Source organism: Salvia hispanica, chromosome 3 (assembly GCF_023119035.1).
Source record: "Salvia hispanica cultivar TCC Black 2014 chromosome 3, UniMelb_Shisp_WGS_1.0, whole genome shotgun sequence".
Taxonomy (NCBI): Eukaryota; Viridiplantae; Streptophyta; class Magnoliopsida; order Lamiales; family Lamiaceae; genus Salvia; species Salvia hispanica.
The window spans coordinates 33352950-33365870 of NC_062967.1; the positions used below are offsets into that span (position 1 = coordinate 33352950).

Below are 12921 nucleotides of genomic sequence, written 5' to 3' on the forward strand. Positions count from 1 at the left end.
AAATCTCGTGCCACTCAAGAATGTGACCATCTCGAATGGGACGAAGGGAGTAATACAGTAAGATATAAATAAATATGAGCAATATATATCGGATTCATATATCGAGCGTTCGGTATATATTTATACCGATTTGATACCACATGTTTGATGTATACCATGGTACTTGAAAATGTATACCTTAATCGTACCGAAATCAATTGATAAGATATCGCATTATGCCATTCGAAAAATTGATATTTTTAAAACTTTTTTGATACAAAAAAGACTATATTTTAATATTTTGGTACTTTTATCCACCTCTAAATTATACATCCATTGCTTTATTACTACATACTGTCAGTGTTGAGTAATTTTAATTAATTAGAGGTAGTTTAGCCCAATAAATATACATTCATTGCGATATTGCTACAGCCCGTGTTAGTATTTAGTAGCAGTAACTTTAATAAATTAAGGGTAGTTTAGCCCAATATTATACATACATTGCGTTATAATCATCAAAATTATTGCTATTGCCGGTTATGTTAAATGATGAGAATTTAGTCCAATGTTAAAATAACATTTCGGTGAAGGCCCAGTATCAAGTATAATGGGCTTAGAAAATTCAGCCCAATTTGTTCACAAACAAATAACGTTCCGATTCACCTAATTGAAATTTCTTAAAATAAAGCGATTAAGGTTCGAATTTGAAGAAATTAGGGTTTTTATCTTGTGCCGTTGAATTGATCTACCAAAATGATTTACGACGTGAATTCCCCACTTTTCCGTTCTTTCCTCAGCCAGAAGGGGGGTGTCTCCGACAAGAGGTATATCTCTCCTCCGAATTTGAAGTTTTCTAGGTGCTGTTTTTGTTCATTTACGTTGCTAAAAATTGTTTCCCAGAAAAACCGATGTTTGATTTTTCTATGTTCATTGATTGTTGCGCTAGCTTATTTGGAGTAATCGCATTTTACTTGGTTAATTAATTATGCACTAGATACTGCAAACTCGAGCTCCTTGTGATTATTTTGCATCTTTAATGATTTCCCCCTGATTTAATGAGTTAGAAATGTAATTGAATGTCCATATGCGAACTTTTTTTTTGTTTTGTATATTCTTGTTTAATCGATTACTGTAGGTCACCGTTTATATGGAGGAGAAATCATATAGGCTAGTGTGTTAATTAATTATGTAACAGTCCTAACCTGGCATATTTTGCATAATAATAGCATTTCCCCCAATTTGAAGCTATAGGGATGCAATTTCTGCCAATTATTGTTTTGTTCTTCCTTGAAATGAGTAACTATAAGTGCAAATTGTAATTTTTCTGCATTTTTTTTTGTTTCTCCGTACTTATCATTGTAAGGCATTGCTTTGTTTTTATTAGAGTCCTTATATTCATATCTGGAGATAATATATGTCCAGTGCTTGTTGTAAGGGATCTAGCTACAGATTTATGCCTTTCCAATATGCACACATGTATTGTCTTTTGCGATGTGCTTTGCCTTCTGCCTCAAACAGTCACACATGTAGTTATAGAATTCTCTATATGTGTTAGTATTTTAGTAGAACAGGAATGAGATTGGTGATGCCTACTTGAGTTTCACTGACATTGATGCTAATTCTTTTCAAAAGGAAAACCGAAGAGCAGAAGCCGAAGGAACATAGGCCAAAGGCAAATGAGAACAAACCTGTTATGTCAGAGTAACAGTGTGCATGATGCAATCACTACCTTGGATGGAGCCTCCAAATGTCTAAATTGCCACCTAATATTGTAACTCCTTTAACTAGAACATCGAGTTTATTTCTCTAGACTACATGTAACTAGATATTGCTTTTGAGAAGTAAAGCTTTTGTCTGATTAAAATCCACTTGTTTCGAGCTCTTCACTGATCTTATGTTATGTGCATTTAGTTAGGAGCCAGTTTGGCTGGTTCAGGTTTAGGGATTAATGAATGTGCCACATAATCTCAATATAGAACTTAGATTCACATGACTCGGATTCTTGATCAGATTCACTGAGGAAGTAAAAACATTGCATGTCTACTAGAAGGATTCTGCATTATTCCCCTCTTTACTTTGTCTGCTTTATAATCATGAATATCTTGCATTGTTGCTGTCTTTAGATGTTAGAAGAATTACTACTTTATGCTTTTCCCCTTGTGAGAGCTTTGACTTGCCTGATAAAGTTTGTTGTGTGGGATCTAGACACAGTGAATGCTCTCACAAGATTTATACTAGAAAAAAATTATGGAAATTGTCACAGCAGACAATTAGGGGACCCCCAATCAGAAAAGGATAGGTGGTGGTTGTGAATAAAGGTGGTGTGTGCAATGGAGTAGTAATTGAGTGGCTTCCCATGTGAAATTGAAGACTTGGAACTTCCTTTTTCCAAACCCAAAGACCCTTTAGAATTATTCACCATCAATTAACCTCCCTATCTCATGTACTTCCCCCATTATTGACGCTTGACTTCAATCACTACCAACATTGATAATTTAATATCAACGGTTATGGTTGATCCTGATCTTTGAGATACCAACATTTATTCTTGCTTGGTTGAAGTTAGAAAGTGTGGGTAGTAATCTAACCGACTAACTTTAGAGGACTGTCATGATCTATTACAACCAACGACTAGGTTACTTTACACATATAAATGATCGATTGATGCCTTTATACACATTGTTTGTAAGATCCTTTTCTACATATTCTTTGCCATGTTGGTCAAATTTGTCTATATTACAATTTTTTCCTTTTTGTACGTGAAGAAGGTATAATGCTAAAGTGGGCCAATACTGAACATATGGTCATTTTACGATTTTGGTCTTAAACTTTATCTTTTGGATTTTTTGGCCTTGCACATTTCAAATCGGATCACAATTGGTCCTCCGTTAGCAATTCCATTAAAAACTAACGGTCAATGGGCTTAATCCTGATTTTGACCAAATTAGACTTTTAATTCTGATTTTTTACTCCCTAATTAATTCCCTAATTATTTTAGTAAATATTCATTTAAAATCAGAAATAAAGAATATGAAAAAATAAAATGAAATAGAATTGCAAAAACGATGAACATATTTCTTCTTCAAGCAGTGATTCGATTCAATCCATCAATGGGGTGTGATTACCGCACAAATCTACCATCAGAGCTCACCACCAACATCCTCTCCCATCTCCCTCTCCGAAGCCTTGCAATCAGCAAATGCGTCTACAAACCATGGCGCAATCTCCTTGGCTCTCTCGATTTCGCCAAATCCCTTCTTTCCGATTCCGAAACCCCTCATTTCCAAGCTTGCTTGACGCCGGCGAGGGTGGACGATACGATTGGCTCAACTCGTTGCACAATTTTCGAAATCGAAGAGGAAGTCCTAATCGAAGACCTTGAAGAAGAAGAAGAAGATCAAAATCTCCACGAAGACGGAGAGGAGGAAGTCCAAATTGAAGATGAAGAGAAACATGAAGATGAAGAAGAAGATCGAAATCAAAATCAAATTCAAAACGAAGACGAAGACGAAGATGGCCAATTTGAAAATCGAATTTCCATGAGCTTCACTACAATCAGCTCACACGTTTCGATATCCCCCTCGGAAAATCGATACCGGAATCAATGGTAGGCATCGCAGCTAATCACGCTTCAATATAAGGTCGTGTGCATCAATCGCGACGGATCTGCTCATCGTTTTTGCAATTCTATTTCATTTTATTTTTTCATATTCTTTATTTTTGATTTTAAATGAATATTTACTAAAATAATTAGGGAATTAATTAGGGAGTAAAAAATCAGAATTAAAAGTCTGATTTGGTCAAAATCGAGATTAAACCCGTTGACCGTTAGTTTTTAACGGAATTTTTAACGGAGGGCCAATTGTGATCCGATTTGAAATGTGCAAGACCAAAAATTCCAAAAGATAAAGTTTATAACCGAAATCGTAAAATGATCATATGTTTAGGACCAATTTTAATCTTAACTCAAATTAAAAAGTCCTTGACTTTGCCTAAACTCTAAATTGAATTCTTCTTCGTTGGCCATATCCCATGTGATGTATGTCAATCGTTAGGCTTTTTGCCGACTACTAATTAACTGCATTAATTAGATAAAATTAACTGAATTATTATTTTAATTCCCATTAGTGTGCATGATCTATATGCATCATTTAGTATAACTTTCGTGCTCTATATATAATGTTCAAGTGAGGATGTCATATGTAGAATAACTAATTATATTGAATCATCGATTTTCTTAAAGCCTAACTTACAATACTGCAAAATGATAGCCAGTGCATAATACTGCTGGTACAATTGTTCGTGGACTCGAGTGCAAAACAGAAATAATAAGAAGAGTAAGATATAATAAACCTTAATAATTCAACCATCCCAAAAAATAATTATTGACATGTGTCTATTATCTCTTCTATAGTTCTAAATTCTAATATGGTGAAGATATCCATTAAATTTGACTTGGGTAGAATTCGGCCTCCAAAATGGTTGTATTAATTTGTTAGTTATGTGATGAAAGAAATACTTAACATACCATTAAATGGTGTACTATGGAGTATTAATTTCGTTAGTTAGGGATGAAAGAAGCACTTAGCATGTCATTAAATGGTGTACTATAAGTACATATATTATTTACCACTACTATTTACTAATCAACGTAAGATTCACATAATCATCACCAGTTTCTCCTATTAGTAACTATGTCAATAATTATCTAGTAGTATATAATTAGTAGATCACCAGTTTCTCCTATTGCAGATGTTTATCATATATTTAACCCGACATAAGTTTATGAGTACATTTCTTAAATAGAGCTTAAACACAATTAATCAAATTTGTGTTTGGATAACACCAATCCTTTTCATATAGACTAAAAGAAAAAAGGCTATAATATTGGTTGTTGAATAGCATAATCCATAAATAAAGGTAAAATCTTAATTTATCCCTCTCTATTGCTCATTTGCATGAGCAATTTCACTTCCCTTTATTCACGCCGCATTCTCCCAATCAACAAGATTCCATATTCTTCTTCCTCTTCATCCCCATTTCTTCACCATCTCCCATTTTTGTATTCCCTGATTTCCAGAAATGTCTGAGCTGTGCAATTTTTCTAGTCTTATTATCTCTGACTTGATTCTCCTCTGCTCCTTCATTCGCTCCCACCCTCTCTACTTCTCCTACTTGATCTTCTTCTCCCCTTACCTCCTCAAGCTCCTCTCCTTTCTCTCCCCTCTCTTCATCACCACTTCCCTCCTCTCCCTCGCCTTCCTCTTCCTCACCCAATCGCACTTCACTTTGCAATTATTCAACAAAGATGATCAAGACCCCCAAAGTTCAGACGAACTCGGCATCTACGAAATAGTATTCGGCCCTCCATCAATGAAAGAAGAAACCTTATCTCAAATCTTGGACCAGACCCCCCAAAAAGATCCAATTTTGGAGGCGGGCCCCGCCGGAAAAAGCGAAAACTCCGGCGAGGTCTCCAAAACGATGGATCAGGAGAAGAGGCTGGAGAATTTCCTGAAAATTCTAGACAATTTCGAGCGGCTGGCCTCCAATGCCGAAGAGAAGAAGCTCAAACCAAAACAGAACCCATCAGTACTCATCAATGGATCAGCCATATGTAATAAAAATACAAAGCAATCAAACTCTCAGCGCATAATCGGCGGAGGAGACTCATTCTCTAGCTACGGGTCGATGAGGAGGGAGAGGGAGTGGAAGAGGACGCTGGCGGGGAAGCTGTTTGAGGAGAGGCACAACAGCAGTGGCGGAGGAGGGGAAGGGATGGATTCGCTGTGGGAGGCGTATGAGATGGAGGCCGACAAGGCTAGTACGAGGAGGGGGAAGAAGGAGGAGGAGGAGGAAGATGAGTTTGCAGGCGGGGAGGTGTGCTGCTTGCAGGCGCTGAAGATGTCGGCGGGGAAGATGAGTTTGGGAGTGGGGAGGCCTAAGCTTGTCAACATTTCTAAGGCCATTAAGGGGATTGGATGGTTGCATACTTTTACCAAAAACAGCAAGAAGGTTCATAACATTGCTGCTCATAGATATTAATTACCTACTTCTTCTTCTCCTTGCATCATTTACACTTTTATTTTGTTTTTTCAAGTTTTAAGTGGTAAATATATTTTGGGAGTGGGGCTTATGTTTTATTCATGTTTTTTTTTTCTATACTTGTATTTACTTACGAATCAATGCGTATAAATAATTGAGACTGAATACCAGTCTTAAACCGGGATTACAGTTATGGAATTGCGCCAATTCTAAATGGCATTGACTCTCTCTATAAACATATACTACTATTAAAACTTTAAGATTTATATAATCTCTCCATTTTAAATTGTATTTTTAGATAGGGAGTATTAAATAAAATTGCTTTTGTGAGGATTCAATCGCAGTCCTAATTCACATGTTTGCTTGAAAAAAATTACATAAAAAGTAACTCACGTGATTTCATATTTTTCTCTCATGTTCGAAATTTTAGAAGTCCTTCAAAAAAAAAGTTGAAAATTTTATATTCAACTTATCAATTAATAAAATTGATCTTACTTTTACCTAGCTATATCAACAATATCCGCTAAAATAATACGAAATTTTGTCTAAGTCAAAAATTACAAAATAAGATGAAGTTAACTGGTTGAAACTAGATGGGAGTATTAAAATGTGTACTACTATGTCTATCGAGAATTTTCTAAAGTTACGAGTCCCATTATCCACAAATCCTCTATTAATGATCGAACTAGAGACTAAATTTGAACCCTTAGATCTAGTTTTTAATGGATGAGATCAGACCATGCTTTATTAATTTCGCTCCTTCATTAGGTAGACAATTTAATTACTTCAATCCAGGAGTACTTTTGTCAAAATACATTTAGGATAAAAATTTCACAGCAACCTTCATTCAATACATTTCCCTCACCAAGTACTTCTTTTCTCCCTTTAGCCATAATATGTCTAAATGCACGAATTTTATCACCATATCCTTCAATAAGCCGTGCAATATCATAAAAATCTCCATGCATATCCACTGTATTCCTGCTTCATATAATCCACAACAATAAATGTTTCAATATCATCATCAAAACCACAATGCTCAGTGCCACCCAATTCGTCAAGCGCGCCGCCGCCGGCCGATCCCCTCCAGCACCTCCAGCGGCTTCTAATGAGCCCGGAAAGAATGAAACACCAGCTACAACGTGAATTGAATGTGAATATTGCGAAATTGAATTGAACGTGGAATGAAGAAGATCGACGCAGATCGTGGATGGCAGATTGAAGAAGATCGATGCAGAGCAGATCGTGAATTGCGAGAGAATTGAAGAAGACTGTGTGAAAATTCAAAGAGGTTGAGACAAAGAGAATCACGTTATGTATGTTGAGAATTGATTTCCTAAAATACCCCTCAGCAAGTTTTTATTGAATAAAATATTAAATTAATTGCAAATTAATCCTAACCGCAAGATTAAAAAAATGAAGGGCCCTAATTTGATCTCTAGTTCGATTAAGAAGGGTTCGACATTGATCACAACTCTACGTCTTAATTTATGATTCCGTTCATAAAACAAACAAGTAAGAAACTTCTTCCACCGGAGTATATACTTGACTATAGTTTCTCGAATTCTTAATTAAATTGGTCTTTGGGTAATTTGGTTATCTTTCCTCGAATAAAGTCTTATTATCTCCTACTTACATTTTTCCCAATATAGTATTTATCAATTTTATATCCGAATTCTATGATATGCTATTCATTCAATATGGATTTTGATCCAAATTTTAAACCATCTAACGACGAGATAATTAATCTCTCCTAAACATACATACTAATATAGTTTGGGCCCTTAAGTTGGTTTATGGCTACGGAAATCAAATAGAATCCAATTAAGATAGTGAATTTCTGACTACAAAAGGCCCAACCCATTGACTTGGACACCACATTAGTTTGATTGCGTAGGCCCAAAAGTTATACAGAAACCATCTCAATTTTATATTCATACATATACAGCATTTACTTACGATTATTTTGAGAGAATCATATAAAATTATATTGAGGAAAATGTACAGTAAAAGTCCATAAAATTATATATTGTCTGGGCGATGAAAAGATATTACTCTTAAAGAATTTTACAAAGAAAATACTATATTAGTAGTATTTCTTATAGTAGTACATACTTTTGAAACACTTCATTTGCTCCACAAAATAAACCAATAGAAAACACACTATTTCCATTCATTCAAGGTCGATGCCTCTCATTTCATTTTTTTCTTCCAGGTCGATCCCTTTCTTCATCTATTTCTATCTCTATATTACACTTCTAGCACATTTCAACTTCACTTTATTTTATGTAGCTTTATATATATATTTATTTTTTATCATTTAAAACTATCTTTATCTCATAAAAATATATCATATTTTCTTTTTTGTCTGTCTCATTGAAATATGTCATATTTCCTTTTTTCGTCCGTCTCATAGAAACAATCCATATCAATTTATGGTATTTTCTCATTCTCTTTTACTTTATCATTCATGGGCCTCCCGTTCACTACACAATTCCAATTACTTTTTTTTAATTCCTTCTCTCTTATTTCATCAATTACACATTAAAACTCAAACTCGTTTCAATCCTAAATGACATTTATATAGAACGGAGGGAATATAATTTTCTTGTGTCAACGCATTCACTCTCCATATGAAAAGGGTAATTTAGTAGGAAGATAAATAAATAAAACATAATAAAAACACCTGCCGAACTAAAATTGCAAAAATGATTAGTATTAATGTCATCTTATTTGCTTTTTGGCCGACTCTTGAAATGAACCCTTGACTTTAAAAATTTTGATAATCAATAAACCAATGGTAGAAATAGAATAGGGTTGTATACCATCGAAATTTTAAAAAATTAAATTGAGATGCTTTGAATAATTAGAGAAAGGAACTGATGACTTCTACAACTGCTACTTATATCAGTGCATGAAACTATAGTTTCATTTTTTTATTTATAATATGTAATGTTTTTCCATTATTGTACTCCCTTCATTCCATAGTAGTTGAGACAATTTTTTTTTGGTACGGAGATTAAGAGAGGAAGAGAGATGAAGAGAGAATAAAGTAAGTGGAAGAAATGTATTGACTTTACTAAAAATGGAAATGACTCCACGACTATGGAACGTACCAAAATGACAATATAACTCTACTACTATGAAACGGAGGGAGTACATTGTTCGTATTCCATCAAAATTATACAATGAAAACTACTCCCTCCGTCCCACTTTAGGAGTCCCGGTTTACCATTTTTAGGTGTCCCACTCTAGGAGTCCCGGTTGGAATATTCCATAAATAGTGTTAGGCTCCACATTCCACTAACCTTTTCCCACTCACATTTTATTATAAAACTAAAATATAAAAAAGTAGGACCCATATTCCACTACTTTTTTTCACAAACTTTCCTTTACATTTTCTAAAACTCGTGACGAAACTCAACCGGAACTCCTAAAATGGGACGGAGGGAGTAATTAAAATATTAAAATATGGCCTTGTAAAGATAACAATGGCATAAAATTGAGAAGCAAACACGTTTTTAAGAACAAACATCATTTAATTGTTCAGGACAACTTTTTTTTTTTAATTTCACCCAAGTGTAATGGCATTTTCCAACTAAATTTGCCAAACAAATATTGATTATAATTCCATTAACGTCTGGAAATCGTTTAAATGATAATCACAATATATAGATGTAATTCTTGAGGCAATGCAAATATAAAATATCTATCATTATTAAGTGGGCAAAACTAAACCAATTCATGCCACGTGGTTGTATAAATGGAGTATATATTTATGAGGCATACTGCATACATAAACTAAAAATTAGATTTGTAGAATGAAAACTGATATATTTGAGATTATTGTCGTCGGTGCAATATGAGTTGAAGATATTAAAGTGATGGATAATATTAATTAATCCGAAATTAAAATACATGGAACATAGACGAAGAATAAGGTCTCATTCCCTTCCTTTATTGAATTAAATGCATCCAAATGAAATAATGAAGTCACATTGTGGGAAAACGGAGACATGTGATATTGAATAGAAATAATCCTCCCTAACTCTTGGCCCCAACCTACACAAATGTTATGTTGAACCAATTTTTAGGATAAGAAAGACCTGGCACTATCAACAGTATGGAGATTCATTATGTCAATTTTCAAATTGATTGCATGTCAACTTCAGATCGTTAATATCTAAGAATAGTTGGGTTTGATCGAAATAATTCAGATTAATCTAGTGTTTGATTTGGCCTGCAATGGATTGATGATTTTTTTATAAGTATATGAAAGTAAATTTAAAGATCGCGTTGCAAATGCTTGGAATCTGATATATAGTATTTCACTTCAGACATTATCTCTCTACTGTTTGACCAACTCACATACAATATAGATCAATGGTTATTGATTATTCAAAACTTGGTTCGATTATTTAATCATCTACTATTAAAATTATATGACATCCTGATACTGAAATTACACTGAAATTATCATCATAAAATAAAATTATATTGCACCGAATGTTAATGTTTGTGAAGAATATGCAAGATAATACTATTCATTATATACATGTACGTGTACGTGTACGTGTATGTGTAATCCAAACTCTAGATTGTGGACATTTTGTCAAATAAGAACAAAACTTTTAGTATTTAATAATATCTCAAAATTCCCAATTTTTGGACTTGTGGTAAATTTGTCACTTCAAAATTTTGCACGGATATTGAATATTTGAAGCTGAAATTTAGACATTTTCCGACGATAGAATTGAAAAATAAGTGAGACAATTGACAACGAATTCTTTAAAAGCTCTCGATCAATTTTGAGTTTCGATGTTCGGTGAATGTTTGAGTTCGTCCAAATATCATAAGGAGGAGTTTGTAATTACTTCAAATAGAAAAATGTGAAGAAATTGTTTAAACTCTTAAAAATTAAAATTAGATGCAAATTTCAATAAATATATTTCGAACTATATTTAAGTCACATATCCGTAGATATTATAGGGGGAAGTTGAATTATTATGAACAGATTAATGTGGGCCTGAAAAGGATTAGCCATCGATACATTAAAAAGCCCATTTACAGAATGGGAAAAAGAAAAGAAGTGAGAGAAATTTTTTGACTTGGTGGGAATGTATCCTATTGGATTTCATGTTTAGAGGTAACTTTTTAAGAAAGTAATTCTCTTTTAATATTCGTAATGTTTTGTTTTGTGCAATTTAGATCCCAATTTTCTCATCTTTTTACTTAAATTCATGACAATATATTATTATAGGGTATTCATGTAATAATATGAATGCATATTTAATTTTTCTTATTATTAAAATTCATTCGACCAAGTAAAATATTTCAAATTGCACTCAAGTTGTCTTAAACCAATACATTGGTAATTACATATATTTGAAGTTCAATAAGTATAACGTTTCCATCCCAAGACACATTATAGATAATATTGAATAAAATGAGGACATAAAATATGATGCAAGGAGAAAAAGACATAGCCTGAAAAGCAGAGATGTGAAAAAGCAAAACAAAGCATGGTTTTAAAGAGACAAAACATTGGTTTAGTTCAGGGGGTTACCCCTATTTATTCAATTTCCCTTTCACATCTTTTCTGCTCATAAAATAATAATAAATAATCATGATTAATACTACCAACATTTTATTTTATTTTATATAAAGTACTTAATATCTACATGTGACAACATGCCGCAAAAGTTGTTTTCATAACAGACAAATCCAAGGCTGCTGTTCCTGCCTTTTTCATTTGATTTAAATCTTTTTAAGATTGCATTTTATAATTTTTATCCAAATATATAATCGCCACTGTTTTGCTTTTTGCTGTTATCTTCTCGTTGGCTCCTACGAAACATTTGTAGGCTGCTTTATGCTTTATATTTATATATTACTATTACTCATAAAAGGAATATTATTTTTAGGGCTCGAGATAAATTCACATTTGATGACATATAATAATTGAATTAATTAATTAGTTAATTAGTTCAATACAATGATTGAGCTAACCTCAGTTATAAACTTATTAATGAATTCCTAACTACCTATCTCATCAAATTAATAGCGTAGATGGCTAAATATAGTCACATATTTAAATAGGTTAAGATTCTCAAAACTGGTTGGTGTGCCAGAGTTTTGATTGTGAATTTTATAATTCAGTTACATTAATTCTGATATTTAATGAGATCTCAAAGTTGTGGATTAATTTTATTTTGTTTTTCATGAGTTTTTTCTTTTTTGTTTTTTATTTTAAGTCTTTTTTTATGATAGTTAGAAATCGCTTTATATTGTACGTTTATGTTTGCAAAAGTATGCCTTTTACTCTTAGTAATCGACCCAAGAATTGTTTGGTGTTCAATATTGGAACTTCTCATTATGCAGCAGGAGTAATAAAATTGTGATGAGATCACCACTCTTTGGTGGATGAGAATTGACAGACAATATCCTGATAAAAATTTCTTATTTCTCTATTAGTCTTAGATAAATCGCTTACATTATTAGTATACTATTTTTTATTGTTTATATTTTATACTAGATTCAGGGACGGATCTAGCATTAAGCTAGATGGGGCAAATGCCCTTGCTCATATTTTATTCTTTATATGTATGAATAACCAATTATAGAGATTTTTGTATTAATCTTCCACTAATTACCCCTTCTTTAATTTTAAAAATTTCTCCATGTATATTTTTGCCCATCTTACTAAGAATTCCTAGATCCGTTCCTGACTAGATTACTAGCTAGTTCGTTATCTCTTTGACTAATACTTATCTTCAATTTGCAATTATCTGATTTCACTTCCAAATATTAGTAAATAACTACCCAAGAAAATATTTAATTGAGGTAATCTCTTATGAGTAAGTTATAGATGGACTCTCATATGTTTGCATGTTTGTT

General features: G+C 33.0%; 2 protein-coding genes across 2 annotated transcripts; both read left to right on the plus strand.

Annotated features, from left to right (window-relative positions):
• Positions 1-664: 664 nt before the first annotated feature.
• On the plus strand, positions 665-1860 carry LOC125215964 (wound-induced basic protein-like). The gene is made up of 2 exons (XM_048117550.1): positions 665-803; positions 1612-1860. Exons 1-2 carry the CDS (start codon positions 733-735, stop codon positions 1682-1684), a joined length of 144 nt encoding a protein of 47 aa, XP_047973507.1. The 5' UTR covers positions 665-732; the 3' UTR covers positions 1685-1860.
• Positions 1861-4938: 3078 nt separating this feature from the next.
• Positions 4939-6243, plus strand: LOC125213043. The gene has a single exon (XM_048113393.1). The coding sequence runs from the start codon at positions 5062-5064 to the stop codon at positions 6022-6024; it is 963 nt and encodes a 320-aa protein (XP_047969350.1). The 5' UTR covers positions 4939-5061; the 3' UTR covers positions 6025-6243.
• The last annotated feature ends 6678 nt before the right edge of the window (positions 6244-12921 follow it).